This window comes from Fusarium tjaetaba, assembly GCF_013396195.1.
Source record: "Fusarium tjaetaba strain NRRL 66243 chromosome Unknown NRRL66243_c0000238, whole genome shotgun sequence".
NCBI lineage: Eukaryota > Fungi > Ascomycota > Sordariomycetes > Hypocreales > Nectriaceae > Fusarium > Fusarium tjaetaba.
The window spans coordinates 218659-237991 of NW_023501434.1; the positions used below are offsets into that span (position 1 = coordinate 218659).

At 49.3% G+C, this 19333-nt stretch overlaps 8 protein-coding genes across 8 annotated transcripts; 5 read left to right on the top strand and 3 right to left on the bottom strand.

The window, feature by feature from the left end:
* Positions 1–2107: 2107 nt before the first annotated feature.
* Positions 2108–4175, top strand: FTJAE_10253 (3-hydroxyacyl dehydrogenase; the record flags this gene model as incomplete). Its single annotated transcript, XM_037343077.1, has 3 exons — positions 2108–2557; positions 2620–2930; positions 3047–4175. 3 exons carry the CDS (start codon positions 2108–2110, stop codon positions 4173–4175), a joined length of 1890 nt encoding a protein of 629 aa, XP_037202711.1.
* Positions 4176–4432: 257 nt separating this feature from the next.
* Positions 4433–6546, bottom strand: FTJAE_10254 (C6 transcription factor (Mut3); the record flags this gene model as incomplete). The annotated part of the gene is made up of 4 exons (XM_037343078.1): positions 4433–4715; positions 4825–5598; positions 5654–6328; positions 6500–6546. 4 exons carry the CDS (start codon positions 6544–6546, stop codon positions 4433–4435), a joined length of 1779 nt encoding a protein of 592 aa, XP_037202712.1.
* A 460-nt stretch (positions 6547–7006) lies between these two features.
* FTJAE_10255 (alpha beta-hydrolase) lies at positions 7007–7981 on the top strand (the record flags this gene model as incomplete). The annotated part of the gene is made up of 1 exon (XM_037343079.1): positions 7007–7981. The coding sequence occupies one exon, from the start codon at positions 7007–7009 to the stop codon at positions 7979–7981; it is 975 nt and encodes a 324-aa protein (XP_037202713.1).
* A 1286-nt stretch (positions 7982–9267) lies between these two features.
* Positions 9268–11020, bottom strand: FTJAE_10256 (4-coumarate ligase; the record flags this gene model as incomplete). The annotated part of the gene is made up of 2 exons (XM_037343080.1): positions 9268–10728; positions 10781–11020. The coding sequence occupies 2 exons, from the start codon at positions 11018–11020 to the stop codon at positions 9268–9270; spliced, it is 1701 nt and encodes a 566-aa protein (XP_037202714.1).
* Positions 11021–11898: 878 nt separating this feature from the next.
* Positions 11899–13031, top strand: FTJAE_10257 (Clavaminate synthase; the record flags this gene model as incomplete). The annotated part of the gene is made up of 2 exons (XM_037343081.1): positions 11899–12613; positions 12673–13031. 2 exons carry the CDS (start codon positions 11899–11901, stop codon positions 13029–13031), a joined length of 1074 nt encoding a protein of 357 aa, XP_037202715.1.
* An 856-nt stretch (positions 13032–13887) lies between these two features.
* FTJAE_10258 (DAHP synthetase) lies at positions 13888–15254 on the top strand (the record flags this gene model as incomplete). Its single annotated transcript, XM_037343082.1, has 2 exons — positions 13888–13905; positions 13965–15254. The coding sequence occupies 2 exons, from the start codon at positions 13888–13890 to the stop codon at positions 15252–15254; spliced, it is 1308 nt and encodes a 435-aa protein (XP_037202716.1).
* A 327-nt stretch (positions 15255–15581) lies between these two features.
* FTJAE_10259 (methyltransferase) lies at positions 15582–16951 on the bottom strand (the record flags this gene model as incomplete). Its single annotated transcript, XM_037343083.1, has 4 exons — positions 15582–15709; positions 15764–16333; positions 16381–16722; positions 16921–16951. The coding sequence occupies 4 exons, from the start codon at positions 16949–16951 to the stop codon at positions 15582–15584; spliced, it is 1071 nt and encodes a 356-aa protein (XP_037202717.1).
* Positions 16952–17759: 808 nt separating this feature from the next.
* Positions 17760–19310, top strand: FTJAE_10260 (uncharacterized protein; the record flags this gene model as incomplete). Its single annotated transcript, XM_037343085.1, has 1 exon — positions 17760–19310. The coding sequence occupies one exon, from the start codon at positions 17760–17762 to the stop codon at positions 19308–19310; it is 1551 nt and encodes a 516-aa protein (XP_037202718.1).
* Positions 19311–19333: the final 23 nt, after the last annotated feature.

Here is a 19333-nt window from a genome sequence, read left to right on the forward strand (position 1 = left end):
GGCAAGCAGCTCAATAAACAGAGGAAAGGATCTCAAACCAACGATAATGGTCTTCGCGCACGGTTTGGGAGGCACTCAGGGTCACAGGACTCCTTAGATCACCGAGGGTTCCCTATCTGAGAACAACCCCCTTCACGTATTGACTTGGAGCGCCATGGTCTCAGCCCGACTCATGCTCTCAACAAGCTGAGCATTTGGTCCTTTGCGCAGAATGATGGATCCGTCCGTTATGCAGCCAACATTAGTTCACCTGCTGCTGCTACCCTATTCGCCCATTCGCTTGGATTCTTGGCAGCCTTCACTTGCCAATGCGAGAGAGATCGCCAGGCCTGAAGGCGATTTCGCCGTGGCTATTACACGATTTGCAGACGGTGCAGGCGGTAAGTCGGCAATAAATGATACTGCATCATCAATGAATCAAGTGTCTGGGCTGACCTGATAAGGATGCGCGAGGTGACCGAACACAACATTGAAGTCATTGGCGTCGACAACATCCATCTCAGTATCTCGGGTGAAGACATCACGGAGATCTTTCGGGCGCAAGGGCGCCAGTTCAATGACGAGGCAATGGCTGCATCCGTCGATGAGGCACACACGCATGGAAAGCGATTATGCGAACAAGCTCGAGCGAGTGCGTGCAGCATAGCGTGGATGTTATATACAACGGCAGTTGCATTGATGACCAAGGTGCGTATGCTATCTATTAGCCTTGATGTCATCTATGGCTAACTTAATTGGCATGGACAGGTTGAAACACGAGTGAGAGATGTATCTCTGTCCTAGCTATCGACTGGCTGGTTGCCACAACATTCTAAACCGAGGCCGTCCGATACACACGCGAAACCGCGGAGGGAACAAGATACAAGAAGGGCCTCGACGTTGCGATCTTGACTACACGAGTTACACAAACGAGGATTCGATGTTCTGCCAGGAGGGTAAGGCACTGCACTGTTCTTCTTCAAGTTAGTATTAAGTTGCACAGTGACTACGGCTTCGCATGGACGCCTCACGGAATGCGCTCGACTTTGAACATTTCGTCAAGCTGCTTGGTTTCGCCCTGCACGAGTACCATCGCCGCGACTGCTGGAGTTGCTGCGCGGTTGGTGATGGCCACGGGCTTGAGAAGATTCAGCCTGGGGACTATGCCGATTGCATACTTGTCGATAGAGACCCTTGTAAGACATCTTGATCCTACAGAATGGCGATAAGCTCCATGTTATTATCCTCAACGTTCGAGTTCAAAAGGCAGGAAGATGTACTCTATGGATGCATTAGTATCGCTATTACATGGGATCGCGAGTCATTTAATATAAGATTTCTTTAAAAAAAAAAACCAGGGTTTATAGAAATTAATTTCAAATAGCAGATCTGTAGGTAGCACCTGTACTGGCTTATATAGTAACTTGAACAACGTCTTTCTCTTATTCCTTAGGTATCTGAAACGCGTAGTGCAAGCATCTACTGTCAGGTTCGTTTACTTAAAATAACACGTCTATAAACACTGTCTATTGTTTAAATACTTAAAGTTGATTGCAGTATAATACTTATTTAAGTCTTTTGCAGCCAATTTGCTACATTTCCGGAGCTTGAATCAGCACAGAGTAGTCAGCCAGAGCCAAGAATCCCAAGTCCCTGTCCGACGTTCGCAAAAGGAAATTTATCAATTTGCATGATATCTCAGCTGGACATGGATGGATCAAAGAATTAAATTTACACTAGAAGTATATCTGGCGACCTTCTGACTCACAAACTCAATGCAGCCACCAGTTTCTGACTATCCCGAACTTTTCTTATAGCGGATGTACTGAAAGTGCCTTCTTGCATCAGCACAGAGAACTTCACTTGGGGTCAAGGACTCTTGCTATGACGATTTTAGCCCCGGTTGGGTCGGGTCAGTGGATAAGATCAGCACCAACTTGCGCTAATGCAATCGCCGAGATGTTCCGAGGCTTCCGTCCCGCGTTGTTAAAAAACGGGGTCGCATGAACAAAAGTATATATATGTTAATCAGGAAACCTCGTTGCTCCTGATCTACGCTGAGCACAGAAATATCTTTCCTTCTACAATTCCCATAGTCCCCCTTCGACGTCACCACGTACCTGCAACAATGACTTGGTCACCCCCAAAAGATTACACTTCCAGACCTATCGTCGTCCTCGGCGGCGGTGTCTTGGGTCGCAGAATCGCAGCTTGTTTTGCAAGCGTCGGATGGCACGTCATCATCCGAGATCCGTCCGGAAAGTCCAGGGCAGATGCAATTGCCTACATCGACGCAAACATCACTGACTATCTAACCATATCCCATGGAGAAAAGGGATCATGGGAGGCGACAGAAGACTTCGGTGCAGCTGTCAAGGACGCCTGGCTTGTCTTTGAGGCTGTGCCGGAGATACTGAGCATCAAGGAGGACACCTTCCTGGCCCTTGAGAAGCAAGCTCCGGCAGATTGCATCCTCGCTTCTAATAGCTCGTCTTTTATGTCAAGAGAGCTTCTGGGCAAGGTCAAGGATTCCACCAAGACGCGTGTACTCAATACGCATTTCATGATGCCTCCCCAGGTACGTTCATAGTAGCTGAGAGGCTGCAAGTGCTATTCACCACACTCCTACAAGAAGGCTAGCCTTTTGGAAGAGTGTCGCCATGGTTAACCGAACGTCTACTAATTGTCAAGGCCCTTATCGTGGAACTCATGACATCTGGCAGCACCGCTAGTAACCTCTTCCCGTTCCTCTCACAAGAGATGACCAAGTGCGGGCTCAAACCTTTCACTGCCAAGAAGGAGTCATCAGGCTTCATCTTCAACCGCATTTGGGCATCTATCAAGCGCGAGGTACTTATGGTCATGGCTGAAGGAGTTGCTGACCCTCAGACCATCGACCAAATCTGGATGGATATGTACCAGTCACCAACTGGTCCCTGCACTATGATGGGGTACGTCTGGCCCATTCTACCCCCAATCCATATCATAGCAATCAACCACTAACATCCGTCTTAGTATCTTGCCCCCTTCCTTGTACCATTGGTATTTATTCTTGTTCGTACATTAGTTCTAACATGGATTTTGCAGACAGTGTTGGCCTCGATACCGTTGAGCACATCGAAGCGAACTATGTTGAGAAACGTGGTTTACCCAAGACAACCTTGGAGTGGTTACATGAGAATTTTGTCGCCAAGGGAAAACTTGGCAATAAATCCGACCATGGTGGACTATATCCTGTTCCCCCACCAGGCGAAAAGACGAAGCTCCTCGTCCTCAACTTCTACCAAGGTGCAAGCCCTGGGGAGCTGACAACTGAGACACTCCTTTCTAGTGGCCAGATCCTAGAGTTCTCGGTTGAGAATAAGAACGTTCGTCCAAACGCGCTGATCTCTGGACAAGCTATCCCAGACGGCATCGACGTGTGCGACGATAGGATGTATTGGACTTGCATGGGCTACCCTCCTGCCAATGATGGGGCGGTCTACAGCGCCAAGCTAGACGGAAGCGATATTCGTACCGTTGTTCCTCGTGGTCACGTTCATACTCCCAAGCAACTGCACATCAGCCAGGAAAGCAAGAAGATCTACTTCTGCGACCGCGAAGGGCTCCGCATTCATCGCTGCAACCTGGACGGATCACAGCATGAGATTCTTGTCCAGACAGGAGATTACGCTAAAGAGCCTGAAAAGGCTGCAGACCAGACCAACTGGCCTGTCGGTATCACCGTATCCGAAAAACTGGGCCAGATCTTCTGGACTCAGAAAGGCCCTTCCAAGGGCAATGGCGGCAAGATCTTCTCTGCCAGTATCGACATGCCGGAAGGTAGTGACGCGTCGTCGCGCAAGGACATTGAAGTAATCGCCAAAGGCTTGCCGGAGCCCATCGACCTTGATTATGACGAGGATAACGGGGTGCTCTACTGGACTGACCGCGGCGAGATACCATTCGGTAACACGCTCAACAAGAAGACAATAGTTGGACAGCCCCCGGCCGCTGAAGGCGAGCTAGGCAGAGAGATCATTGCTCAAGGGTTTGCAGAGGCAATTGGCCTGCGACTGGACAAGAAGCGCGATTGCATTTATGTTGCTGACATGGCGGGAAGGCTGTGGCAGTGCGAGACTGTTCCTGGCCCTAAGAAGAAGGTTTTTGAATCTGCTGGACACGCGTATACTGGCCTTGTCATAGTTCGGGACTGAGTCGACGGCAAGCATCAGTATCTTGTATCTTGAAGGAGACAGGGTGTTTATAATGCGCTGTTTCACCCGGGGATATTGGTATCAATGCAGCTTACTTTCGCTATACAAAAGACCTATACAATATTCCCTCCCAAGTTGCTCCAGTCTCAGCATTGTATGTAGGCCGGATTTTCAAGCCAGAATTTCTAAGAGACAGGAATTGTGCGCAGCGTGAGCAAGTACAAATTCTTTCACCCAAAGTCACCTCAGATATTGCTCTAGGCATCAGGTGCATGACTCTGTTCATGCGCTTCCAGATTCGCCTGAGCCATTAAGAAATCAATCGACTCGAAACAACGCTGTGCTGTCTCATTCCTCCGCCCCAGTTTTTCCAGCAAGCGGTGCGCCTGGAAAGCTGCTTGCGTGGCATCCCGCACAGTGGTAGAGTAGGGACTACCCAGCACGAAGAATATCAGAGAGCTAGCAGAAAGTGCTAGCGAGGAGATGTAAAACCAAATGGACTCATGCAGGAGCCCTTGGTCATCCAGGCGCTGAAGTAGCCTATGATGTTACCCCAGTTAGAAATAAGGTCGTAATTACGTAGTTGAGAGGCAAGAGGACATGGTCCGGCACAGTGACCCCTTAAAACGAAAGATGAAGATGAGCTTACCATATAGTTTGCATGGCGGCAGTGATACACTGCGAGCCATATGCGTAGCCATCCATGCAGAAGCTACGGTCGTCTGCTTTACGGGTCAGGTGGTGCAAGAATGGTCGGTGAAGGGCCATCTGTGTTACTGCATATGTATGGCGGATCACCAACTGGGCATGCAAAGCTCGTCTCACAGGAGGAATCTCGTCAACTGGCGGCAGGCTGTTATACCAGTCAGTGAGCTGCGCGTCCAGCGAAACAACGTCCTGGCTCGTCAGTTTGTACGTCCCACTGTTACTATTTAACGCCATGCCCTTGCTGAACGGATCTCGACGCGAGTGTATCTCTGCCATGATTACCAGAATCCGAGTAGCGACGAGAGTTTCGGCCTCGGGTGTGTGAGGATTTCTTCGTACCAAGGAGATACCTTGGTCCGCCAGGTTCTCGTCCCGTAATGGCAGGATCTGGTCAGTGTCTACTTGATGGAAGAGCTTTGGGACACCCAACGTGCTGGCGAGATAGGTATCAATACCATAGAGCACTGAGAAAACCTGTCGCCGTCGAAACATATGCTCGGCGGGGATTTGAAGACCTGGGCCTAGTGATGGACCTGACACATGCAAGCCTATACGTAGGGCGGTGGCAACACCTATCGACAGTCGTGTGTAGGCTTTGGACAGCATGCAGCTTGATGCCAAGAACAGAACCTGGTATATGATTGCTCTTAAAATGTCCAGGCTGCAAAGGTCGTCCAGCTGGAGCATTTGCACACTTGATTGATGGAACTCCCATCTATACTTCACGTCAGACTAAACATGGCCATAGCGAAGGCTCGATGTTGTCTTACCCCTGGTTTATAGTGACGTGGTTCGAGTATGCCTCTGTTGCGCTGTGATTATCGGCATCATAACGCTTCGCGAACCCCAGCAATGCGAAAACCAGCGCCAGATAGGCACGATCACTAGGATCAAGTTCCCCCTGCGGCTTTGCGTGTACTCTGACAAGTTGAGTAAAGAAAGCGTCACGGTCGATACACTCGTGACATGGCAGAGCTTCCTCGATAGCGATGTAGCAAAGTCGCTGACACTCTGCCAAGCCCGGCAGTTCAGCGGGCAGTGGTATGGCCTGGTGGCTGGAAAACGGAGCACTGTCCTTGGAGAAGGCCTCGGCCAGGATCCCTCCAGACGAAAGGGGAGCCATGATGTTGGCAAGACTGTCGCACTTGTCTCTCACAATCCGCAAGACATTGAGGCTCGCGAATGCCCCATGATAGGTCTCGGATCCATCAAAGGTAGACAGCAGGTCATCACCGGGTCCGACGAGCGTATCAATAGCGTTTGGGTGGGTTTGGCTCGAACCAGGTTGTGGGTTCGCGTCTGAGAGACCGAAGGATGCAGCCGTAGGCTCATTGGTTCGTGGAGTCGACTCCGCCAATTGAGCCTCTAGGTCTGCCACCCTGGACTCAAGCTGACGAAGATGGTCGACGGGCCTGATCCGCGCAGACGCGCTTCCATAGGTACAACTATTCGGTGAAAAACGAATTAGCCATGGTCAGACAATGTACTAGGTCTGTTGACGTCAGGGGGCCTTGCGGGGGTCCTGTTCTTACACGACGGCACCTGCATGACAGCGCTGGCAGGGTTGTCCCCCTGAGCATTTCAATTTGCGCCGTTTACAAATATCGCAGGCTGACACTCGCTTGCGCGCCGCTAAGTCGCTAGGTCTCGGTTCAGTAGCCATGGTCGTGCCGATACATCCTATCAGTGGGAATAAAGTCCAGAAATTAGCACAACAATGTTTATTATCATTATGTACCACTACGTCATAGGCGCGTGACTAGTAACAACAGACACACAAGAGCTGAAAAACCATGGCTCTTAAACCCGAAGCATCAGGATCACATTATTTGCGGCTGATAATATGGGGCATCCTGCATAAGCGAGATCGCGCTTGGTGAGGATTAAGCTTAGCCTGTTCTCGGCCCTCTCGGCGGTTGCATTAGGGCGGACGGGGTTCTCCAGACGATGTCATTGCCCAATACTGTGTGCATGCAAGTTGCGCCTCATGAAGGTATAACAAGACACCCATGAGGCATTTTTTATAACCCCGCAACCTCAGTCGCTGCTCTTCTCCAAAAGTCAGGGATTCATCAACCCCCCAACATCAACCTTCATTGATCAAAACAACCCGCTCTCTCAAGATGGTCTCACTCATTGCCCGCCTCTTTCGGTTCTACTTGGTATGGATCCGCCGCAGTAAGACACAGTTCTTGGCCGCGCGTAACATGCGCGAGCATATCAAAACCCAATACATCTACCCACAAAGCTTTTCACCTCCCAAAAACCTCGGTCCCAACATCAGCATTGAGCGCGTTGATGTAAACGACTGGCCTCTTTATCGCATTTCATCGTCGCCATTCTCCCCAAAAGTGGGAGATGAGGCCAACCGCCCAGCGATGCTGTACTGCCACGGGGGCGGCTGGGTCAATGAAATCGTGACTCAGCATTATAATCTCGTGGCGCAGATTGCCAGGGACACCGGGCTTGACGTGCTCGTCCCAATCTACCCTCTTATCCCTCGACCTGCGGCCACTGCTGTGCAAGTCATCGCGGGGCTGCACGAGATCATGAACCGAGTCAAACAGCCTATTGTCAGCATCGGTGGTGACTCGGCGGGGGGTAATCTGGCAATGTTACTTGCGCAGCATCTCGTACGCGTGGATTCGGATCTCAGATCACGGGTCAGATCACTCATTCTGATCTCGCCTGCGCTGGATTGCACTTTGAGCCACCCTGAGACTAAAATATTGGGACTCAACGACCCGTGGCTCAGCCACGAGGGTTTGCACGTAGTCGCGGATGTGTGGGCTGGAGGTTTGGCACGTTCGGACCCCAGGGTCAGCCCGCTCTTTGGCGATATTGTAGACTTGCCTCCAATCTTACTCCTCTCGGGAACGCACGACTTGCTCTGCGCAGATGCAAGACGTCTCAGTGCTCGGTTCCGCAATGGCGGTACTTCTAAGGATATGGATACCTGGGCAGTGGGCAGTGTTGAGCTGGAGAGGTTTAAGTATGTTGAGGTAGAGGAGATGGTTCACGTATGGCCACTTACGCCATCACCTGAGGGGGCAGAGGCACGAAAGATAATAATGGAATTTATAAGAAAGTATCTATAACTCTAAGGTACTAATAAACTCAGAATCCTTAAGCATACTTATTATAAAAGCTTAACCTTATAGGCCGCCGTCATCTATAGTAGATGATAGGACTCCAAGAGGCTCATGAAGTTGTCTACGGCGCGTTCGTGTCTGCCATCGAAAGGAATCTCCTCTTGATAGAATCACTATAAAGGATGAACAAGTCACGAACCACTTGAGCACAGAACCGTTAATGTCACTGGTCCATTTGACACAGTCAATCTGTTATTGTCAATTAATGGTTAATGAACTGTTAAGGCTCAAGACCTCAAAGTTGTGAGTTGAAAAGAAGTAACAGGTAGGCTTATGAAATATTATTATCACATGATAGGTTTGTGTTTTTATGGAGCAACTATAGTGTCTCGCTGCAGCCACTCCAAGTGATAAACGGGCATGCTGATTACTTGTATTATTGATGGTGGTGTCGGAAGTTGCCGTCCCAGCCTTGTTATTGGCTCAACATGATAGAAGATTGTGAGAACCCACTAATAGACGAGAAATTGACCAATTGGAACATACTCTGTGTTGTGCTCCGGTACTACCCTAGATTCTCTCCTTCAATCACAGCAGACTTGATAATGAAGTTAAATAAAATCAGGGAACTTATAGTTTGAGCGATACCCAGCTCTACTTACTACCAAGAGTATTTCTAGGCCCCAAGTCCCCGTGCTTGAATACCATTTATAGTTACTCAGAGACTCACAGCTGGGTTCCCCCTTACTTTTAGCCTTGACTACTAAATAGAGATATCGTCTCTCACGACAGAAACATCCCTCAGCCATGAGCTTGTATGCACTACGGAATAGAATACGACAACAGAACGATCTATGCTGACGGTATATAGCAATCAACCGGTATTAACATGCTGCAAGCATAATGACGAATTCTTTACCTTGGGGAAAGCAATCGAACATCTTCGGAAACACTTCAATTTTATCGGCCGGCCCAGAGGCCTCGGACAGACAGATGCGCATGGGCACAAATGGTATTGCAATGAATGCGAAACTACAGTAAAAAATCATCGCAGCTTCAATTCCGATAAAGCGATGTGGAGTCATTTGAAGGCCCGACACGACTTTGTAATGGATTGTGATTCTGACTTAATGTTTTATTAAATTTCTAAAACTGTTCAAGAATGGTAACAGGTCTGATAATTATTACCAGTTGAGCGTGACTGTTTTGCAAATACGTAGAAACAGTAACTTGATTCTTGAAGTAACATTTGACATACATGATAGATAAGTAGCGCCACGTCTGAACCATGATTAAGCAGCTGCATTGATCCATCGCGCAAAGCTATTCGCCGATGGACCGACGTGTACCAGCTCCTTTAGCCTTCTCTTATTGATCTTGTAACCGACATAAGGATACTTCTCCACGAAAAATGCACCACCCGAGAGCCTCTTGAACTTGCCCAGCTTCGTCTCAACATAACCCTCCAGCTCCTTAGCCAGGTTATCCAAAGCCAAAGACCGTTCCTCAGCCTTTAAATCGTGGCTTGGTGTCGCGTCTGGCTGAAGCACAACAAATGCCGTAGGATGCTCCTGTTGCGTCTCTTGGTCGCGGATACCGACTACGACAGCTGTTGCTACGGCGGGGTGATCAAAGAGGATAGCCTCGAACTCAGACGCTGAAGCGTGAGTGCCGTAGCCATCGCCGACACGGAGTAGCTCTTTCAGCCGGTCGACGATAAAGACATTGGAGTTCTCGTCAACGTAGCCGACGTCACCTGAGTGGAACCAGCCATCAGCGTCAAAATCCTTGTTGGCCTCGTCATTGTCCTTGTAGCCGGCAAAGCGAGCAAGTGTATTCCTCACAAGGATCTCTCCTTGTTCGTTGTGGCCAAGGTCCTTACCAGTCTCGATATCGAGGACCCTGGCTTCGAAGCCATGGACAAGAGTACCACTTGATCCGGGTACAGAGGAAGCCTCATCGACCTGGAGGGTGATAAGGAGAGTTTCTGTCGTCCCCCATTCGAGTGTTAGGCGAACACCATTGAACTTGTCTTGAACAGCGTCCCGAATCTTTGTATGGACAGGAGCTCCAGCAGATAGAAGCCATTTGATGCTCTTGTAAGTAACGCCGACTTTTTCCGACTTTGCGATCTGGGCTGCGAGTGGCGGGGTAACGAAAAGGAAGGTGATGGCATATTTGTCAATGAGATGAAAGGTAGATTGGTCGAAAGGCTGAGTAAGAATTATGACTGGGATACCAAGGAGGATGTTCAGACCAAGGTTGAGCTTTGCGTTGATTCCATAGGCGAAGGGTAAGGAAGACAGCCAAACGTCTTTCTCCGGATCAGTGTCGGAGGGCACGGTCAGGCGAGTTGTGAGGAGATTGGCAGCCCAGTGAGCATGGGTTGTGAGGAAGGACTTCACGTTGCCCGATGATCCACTGGTGCGGTAAATGAAAGCATAGTGCTGCTCAGTTTCCTCGTGGGTGGAGAGCCTGAAACCAGTGAAGGGCTCATTTTCTTCGGTAAGCAGATCCTCAATGTTGCTGATTCCCTGAGAAGAATCATCGAGGCTGATCAGAGGAATCCCATTGAAGGCTTCAGCTGCAGGCTTTGTGATAGATGCCAGGCCCGAGTCCGTTATGATCAACTTGGCGTCAGCTTGTTCGAGTCTGGGAATAATTGCTGGGGCATCAAGTCCTTGCTGAACAGGAATTGGGGAGATTGTAGCTCCAGCTGCCAGCGCTGCAAAAAAAGCAATAGGATAGTTTATCTCGCAAATGTTAGTTAAATCAGTTGTGCGGATTGGGAGAGCGATAGCTCACAGAGTTGTTGGCTAAGAATGCAATGACATTATTAGGCTTGATTCCATACTTCTTTACAAGAACGCTAGCCAGTCGCAAGCTCTTGTTCTCAAGTTCTTCCAAAGTCAGAGTCTCCCCGGTGTTATGGACCCGGTATAACACTTTGTCTTTAGGATACTTCTCTCGAGCAGTGTTGAAGATGAAGTTGAACACGTCCGTGGAGGGCGGGTCAACCTTGGGAAACTTTGACTCAAAGACCATTTTGATATAGTGGAGAAGATGACTGGAATACAGATGTGAAGACCGTCTGATTGATCTCAAATCGAGTTATTAAGTATTAGACTCGCTTAGGTCTCCAACAAGAGCCTCGGTCTCTGGCTTGAGGTATGTAGCCCCTCCACTTCGGTAATCTCGTCTTCCTGACAGAAAAGCACATCAACAGAATTGCATCCCGACAAGTTGCTTGCTCGTTTCAACATGCCACTGAAATTGACGCAATCGCAACGTCAACTTCCTATTCTCGTATTTTTCCAGCGCGCTCCGAGCCCTGTAAGAGCTAATGCACATCACTCACCACCTCGAAACGGCTCGTGAAGATCAATTTGCCTTTCCTCGGGTTAGCGTAAACCATGACGTGGCAATCGAGCCTCACGTAAGCAGGTCGCGTTCCAATTCCGCGTCTACGCGACATTGGGTTTCTTGATGACGCGACGACTTGGCGCAGTTTTAGTCGGACTTGCATGGATATACGGGTTAAATGCATAAGCCAAGCCAAGGGTTCATAGCTACTTCGCTGTGACAATTGTAATGTCATCCACGGTTCAGGGTATGCTGACAGGGTTACCAGCTCCGATGCGGCCCGGATCGTCTCTACCACCTGAAGCAGACATGGCTGGTGCATGACGGAAGCGTACACGATTTTGGATTTGTATCGGCAGATACTTGCAGGAGGCTCTTGTAGTTGATGCTTGTTATTGAGCATGCGCGTTTTGAGAAACTGTCCTAGTGTAAGACCATAAATCGATCATAGGTCCAAAATTGAGAATCTGAGCAAGGCTTGACAAACACGGTCGTGTTTTGAAGTAAAATTACCAACCTCTTACACAAAATAACTTCGTTCTTTCAAAGAATCTCTGAAGATGGCGTCCAAAGAAACTGCCAGTCTCCCAGTCATTGACTTTGCCAAGATCATCGGACCATCCATCTCTAGGACACCAGAAGTCCTAGAAGACAGCGTCAAAGAGAAGCAGAAACTCTTCGACGCATTTGTCAATGTCGGATTTGTGTACCTGGCAAACCACTCCATCCCTGACTTTGCTCGAGAAAATCTCTTCTCTCACGCAAAGAAATTCTTCGCTCTACCTGAATCAGAAAAGGCAAAGGTTGAGACAGGAGAGTCCAAGGGCTTCCATGGATGGTTCTCTCCCGCTCGAACTTCAGGCGATTCTCGTCATTCTGATCTCAAAGAGGCTTTTGACGTTGGGAAGGAGAACGACCCAACGAGGCCGAATCAGTGGCCAGAGAACTGGCCTGAGTTTCGCGACGATATGAACTTCTTCTTTGAGAAATGTCATGAGGTTCATCTTGTTCTCCTTCGTGTCCTGGCAGAGCAGGTCGGTGTGGAGGGGGACTTCTTTGAGCCTCATGTTGACGAAAAAGACCACTTCTTTCGCGTCATCTACTACCCCGAGACGACTCGAGCTGCCTTCAAAGATAGGGCCAGGGCATCAGCACACACAGACTATGGCACCCTTACCTTGCTCTTCAATGATGAGAGTGGGGGTCTGCAGGTGCGCCGAGTGGACGGGAAGTACATTGATGCTCCACCGATTCCCGGATGCGCCATAATCAACGGTAAGCTAGCGAGACCCGAGATTCCTTTCTGCACCATAAAGGTCACTAACCAAGAATAGTTGGGGATCTGCTGTCCCGCTGGTTCAACGACATCCTCATTTCTACCGAGCACCGCGTTGTGGAGCCGGTACCTAAGCCTGATGCCGACGGCAACATTCCTGACATTATCCCGGCACGCTACTCCATTGCTTGGTTCGGCCATCCCAATCGAGAAGCGCTCGTTGAGCCGATTGAAGCTTGCTGCACTGCCTCGAACCCGCAGAAGTATGGCGCTGTTTACGCTGGAAAGCACGTCGTGGAGAAATTGGCGTATCTGCATAAAAACGGCCAAAACACCACGACCTGGACTGATGATATGCAACGCGAGACGTCTGAGGCTGTGGCCAATGCTCCGCTGCTACAAGCAGGTAGTGCATGATATTTGAGTGATATTTTAAATAGTCGTTCTTTATTTAAATGCTTCAATTCTATCTCTGAAAGTCACAACTAAAAAATGGTTAAACTTGATGTCATCCCATAGTCTGATTCGTAACTTCTGAGCTCTCCGTATGTATGCGTAGATTGTTACTCTGAGGTAAACTTCAACATTGGTATGTTTTGTATGAAACGAAACATGGTTTCCGCAACACAAACCCCTGTCACCTTACTCGCCATGTTACCCCATACAAGCCCTCTCAAATCTGACGAAGGATTGTGACTCGACGTGCATATGCAGCCGCATATTTGGCCAAGTGCCATGGTTAACTATGTCCGAGCAAGGCCTCCCCGACGATTCAGTCTACCACATCAACGCAGTTCCAACTCCGACATGCAGAAACTTTCCCTTAGGCCTTGCATTAGCGGATCGGGCCCTCTGGCAGGATCTCTTTGCCACGATAGCATCGTACACGAATCCCCCACGCCTCACAAGGCACGTTTTGGGTCAGCAACGGAATGCGACTGGGACAAGCTGGAACACAACAATCAGAGGCAAAATCACGCAAAATTGTGACATTGTAATTGTAGATGCAGGGCTCGCCTCTGTCCGCTGTTATTGACCGAACGCGAAGTCGAGTGTATGTCAGGAAGATCTTGGTCGATTACATTTAGAGAGAGACGCCTTTGTTTATTTCAGCGTTGTAGATATCGAGATTCAAGATATTTTAACAAGTCGCCTCTATTCCCAACATACATTGTACCAGGAACTCAGACCCTATCAAGGTCTCCATTGGTAAACAGCCATCGCACAATTAGACAAGTGGCAACCACTACGGACTATGTTGCATACACCCGCGATGCACATTGAGATACCGGTAAAGTCTTTATCCAGCCAAACCTTTACATGATCCCACTGCTAAGACTTCTTGACTAGACATTCAACTTCCGGATTCCTGCCGGTCACCGGAACCGAAAGTCCGCGGCTTCAACGTTAGTCAAGGAAATCGCGGCGAATGGAAATGAGGCCATCCATTGGACGCCAGACTCATGGCGGCCAAAGTTCGCTGCTCAGGCTGTGGAGTACCATGATAAAGATGCTCTGGAGAACGTATGCTCAGCACTGAAGCAACTGCCTCCTCTCGTCAGTCGCTTGGAGATAGAGCAGGCCCGGGTTCGCTTCTACCATGTTGCTCTGGGTCGTGGCTTCATCATCCAAGGAGGAGACTGTGCAGAGAGTTTCCACGATATACAGCATGATATCATCCACCGTAAGGTTGACCTACTCCATCAACAGAGCCAAATACTTGAGGATGCGATTGGAAAGCCTGTCATTCCTCTCGGACGTATTGCAGGACAATACGCCAAGCCAAGGTCAAACCCTCTCGAGATCCTCCCAAGTGGCGAAAAGGTGCACGCATTTCGAGGTCATATCATAAACTCAGAGGGACTGGAAGATAGAAATCCAGACCCCAAGCGACTCATGCTGGGATACTTCTATGCTGCGGCGACGCAGAACAGCATCCGTCATGTCACTGGGCTAGCGAATTCAGTACCCGGCAAGGCATTCAACAAGTGCCATCTTTACACATCGCATGAGGCGCTTCACCTCCCCTACGAATCTTCTCTCACGCATGAGTCTTATAACCTGTCAGCAACATCAATCTGGCTAGGTGAGAGAACCCGTCAACTTGATGGCGCCCATGTTGAGTATGCTCGTGGACTGCGAAACCCCATCGGTGTCAAGATCGGCCCAAAAGCCACTGCAGCAGACGTGATTGCGCTCCTTGACACTCTAGCGCCTGATACAGCACAGTATGGCAAGGTCACCATTATCACTCGTATGGGACGCGACAAGGTGAGGCAGGTACTTCCCACCATCATCAGAGCAGTGCAGCTCAGCGGTCATCTACCCATATGGATGTGTGATCCTTGCCATGGTAACACGTTTACTACGTCAGAAGGGATCAAGACCAGAAAGGTCGAAGACCTCTTGGCTGAGCTTGAGGAGACATATACTGTTCATCGGAGTCTTGAGAGTCACCTTGGGGGTATCCATCTGGAGCAAACGGGAGACGATGTCACAGAATGCTTAGGTGGTCCATCCTGCGAAAACGAGGGGGATTTGAATTCTTGCTACGAGTCGTTGTGTGATCCTAGGTTGTCTGGTGAGCAGGCGTTGGATTTGGTGCAACGCTTTGCCGAGTTTGTGAAGAACTTTAGTTAGACGCTTAGCAGCATCTACTCTTATATCTATTTAACGGCGATAGCAAATCTGACCTTTATCTCTCAGCCTGTAGCTCCTTTTATATATGGCATTATTCTCATAACAGCTTGATGTAGTAAGTATCAGTTTTAAAATCATATACAGTACAAAGATCTAAGTACCATTCAGAATATGACGACCACCTTAGTTAGTAATCGCACATCAATTTCTAAACATCAAGAGCCCTGGTTCTACGCAATACAGTGTTGTGACTTTTTCAGTGTCCTATTAAATGATAGAATAAAGACTTATACATCTACTTAGATCTAGATTTCTTATCTCATTTAGCTAGGGCTTTCGTCCATATACAAAGTTGAGCTTAGGCTGATAGCCATAAGTCTTTATCTCGATCTCCAAAGCATCGAGAAATTCATGGAACTCCTTCGAATTCGCCGCAACCCCAGGAATTCCGCCGTCTATTAAGCAATTTAGTTAGTACTGAATCTCTTGTTGTTATAGGTTCGACTCACCAGGGATCTTCTCATCCAGGGTCCTGAAGCACTCAACCCAGAGCTCCGCTGACACATCCCTCTGGTCCTTAGATCTTGCGAGGGCGCCGTAGCCGTGATCAAATTGGACCTTGCGGACATCCTCCAAGCCAGCGTCCTGCAGGAGCTGTTCAAGCTTGTACGCAATATGAATGTCCATACCGAAGGTGGCAGTTGACCACTCCTGTAGGGCAGCTTGCTTCCTTAGCTGAGGCCTTGTTTTCTCATCAGCCAGATTGTTAGGATCAATCCATTCAGCCTCGACGAGCTGTATATAGCCGCCAGGCTTGAGAGACTCAACGAGATTTGAGATGACACGAGGCCACTCAGTAGACTGGATGCCCCAGATAAGAAGTCTCTGATTGATCACGTCGAACTTGGAGGACCAGTCCCACGAATGTGGAAAGGGAGTTCTCACATCATGGCTGCGAAGCTCTACCCTGTGAGCGGCGTTATCATCTGGTGCAGGGAAGAGATCGGATCCAATATCAACTCCATAGAGCTCCAGATCGTGCGATGGGAGCTGGCGGGGCAGATCCCGTAGCCAGAAGCCTACGAATGTCAATATCAAGTATAAGGTATGAGTAACAGGAACTTACCATCAGCAGCACCCGAGTCTAGTACGCGTAAGGGCTTTTTGTCGTGGATAGAGGGTACTACGAGCAATTGACCACCCGTGGTAGTGTTCATGAAGAGGTGTTGGCGATGTAATCTCTGAATCTCCCTGGCATGGTGAGGTAGCATGTAGGTCCCTTCTGTACCTGAGAATGGTGCCAGTGATGTAGAGACTGTCGCGGCACCAGTCACGGCACTAACAGTTGCAGAAGCCATTTCAGCAAGTTCGCTTGGTAGGTTTCCAGATTCAGAGTCAAGAGCGGCGATTAAGCTTGGCCAGCAGCTGTGAGTGATTGCTGGTTCAGTGGACTTGACCTTAACAACCACTATTTAATGACCATAAGCACAAACACACTGCAGCTGTCTACTAATTCGATACCATTATGGTGGAATATCGTAGTCGGAACCATCATCCCGATTAAGCTAACGGCCAGATCTGGCAACATTTACAAGCACACAATCTATGTCCAATTGCAAAGCAGAGACACGCTTGTAATTCCTCTCATGAATTATCATGCACATACCTTGCATGAGATTTAGCAAGTCTATTAGCATTGGTTCATTTGCCTGTCGATCCCCACTATGCCATCCAACTCCGATGGCCTCGGAGTTGCGCAACCTGGAACTGCCATAAATCTCCGAGGCGAAGTCCACAATTGCGTGCGGAACCCATGCTGATTGCGCCAGACCTTCTATTGGTGACAATTAATACTATTTGGGCAAAGCTTTTGATGGCGCTCCTACTAAGCTCTCTTTGCTCAGCAACCTAACCCATTATCTCTTAGTCTGGAATGGGCAGAGGAACCAACTGCTTCAGCATCAGCCAGAACACGCCAAATTCAATTCAGCTCTACCTGGGGTTAAAGAAAGAAAGCGCTGGGAGCAGCAGTTGTCTCAACCAACAGCAGGACTAAGGGGCGTAGCGAGGACCAACATCTGGTCAGGGCCATCGGACATCGACAGACGATACGCCCCGAGGACCCGTTGTGCTGAGCCTCGTATGGGGTTGTTTTAATGCCAGCGATTAATCTCCCTTCCCGTTGCCTTATTCATCAATCATCTTGACCATTCCTTTCTACATTTTCTTTGTGCACGCGCCCGATTCCCCAGAACGATATCCAGACATCAGAGTAAAGGAAAAACAATTATTTACCTGGCAAAAGTCGGTCTGGATATCCAGTATCGGGATAGTATTTACGCATCGAAAACAGCCGCATTGCATTCGCAACCGACCGAGCCGTCGGTACAGTCCATCATTCGGTCCTCTATCATAGCCCTGCCCCTCCTACTCGCCTACTCTTTTCCCCCTCGAATCCTCTGTCCAACCTTGATTCTCTCCAACCACATGCTTCTGGCCCGTACAATGGTCTCCGCTATCACTCCTCCCCCTCCCTCCGCACCGCCCTACCGACTCGCCAATCTTGCAAATCTCACCTTGGGCTATACCGTCTACCCTTCGTGGACTCAGAAAGACGGACTTGTTGCCATGACATCTCCCCCGTCTCCTCCATACAACGACGACTCTTCGAAAGCTGAGCGCTACCCTCTGATCATTAACAATGCGCTCTACACCCCACCGGGAGTTTATAGTGTCCGACAGCTGGTCGCCACCGCCTCGCCCCTTCTCGATGTCATCATATCTCGCCTTGGCCCAGATGGACCGAACGATGTCCCTGCTCGCACTGTCCTCGTAAATGGTCTGGCAGCTTCTCTTGCAACCACGGGTCGAGAGTCTACACTGCCACTGGTCCACTCGTCCCAGGATACTGCTCGCAGAGAGATTGTGATCCAAGCAAACAAGATCGCAAAGACACTGGTTGGATACGTCCACGATAGCATCGATCCTACCAACGCGCATCCCAAGATACGACTCCGAAGTCCCTGTGAGGGACATCTCTGGACTCCAGCAGTTGCAAGCCTTCTTCTGGGACCTCGGAGCGACTCGCAGCTAATGGAGCTCTATAATGAGTGGCTTCATCGGATGATTCTTCTTCGTGACAGTTTGATTCCCTTTGAGAACTACGACAAGGTGCCTTTCGTTATTCCTCGTGACTCAGACCGAGGTATCCGCGATCTAGAAGAGCCTCGGAAGCTTTTCCTTGTACACTGTCTGACAGGCACAATTCAGCATGTCGCTATTGTTGACCTGGCCAAAGTGTTCACAGCGCGACATCTCCCTCGAGGTGGCTATGGCTTTCAGTACTCTCAAGGCCTCGTTTTGCCAGCCTTCCTGTCCGGATCTACTTCTCTTCACCTACTACGTTATCATCCAGCCCATGTCTATGACTCGGAGAGCGAGGTCTTGTTTGACTACGAGCATAAAGAGTACATTGACGCTCCCAGAACAGAGCTTGCAGCAAGTGAAGCCCTCTCTGGAGACGGTAGCTGGAACCTGCCCTCGCTGTTAGGGGTTGACACCAGGGTCACCGAGTCTTCTCTGGCCATTGACGCTGGGAAGGACGCTCTCCGACGCATTGTCAAACTACGCCTCACACTGTACTCGGGGAAGTCTGTGTCTGTTGACCTCGGTCAGATCGCCCGTGGTCGACGTTACGCGTATGAAGTCAAAGCGGACAAGGGACCTACAAATGGAACATCATCACCCATCCTCAGTGCACTGTCGGCACAAGGTGCTAATGGCACACACAAGACCATTGTCCACGATGCGGCAGACATTCTCTCGCGACCTGGACTTGTCATCTCACCGCGAGTAAAGGATGGTCATGGAAACACAATCCACATCATTCCTACATCAGACCCTATTCTGAAGTTAGCGCTCCTCGGAAAGTTTTATCCTGAAAATGTAATTCTATCACGAGAAAAGGATAACATTGATGCTCTTAGTAAGGCTGGTAAGGGATTTGCGGAGCGCCTGGTAATCTTGGATCGGATTAATGAGAAGGCTATAAGTTAGGGATCTGTAAAGGCTGGACCATT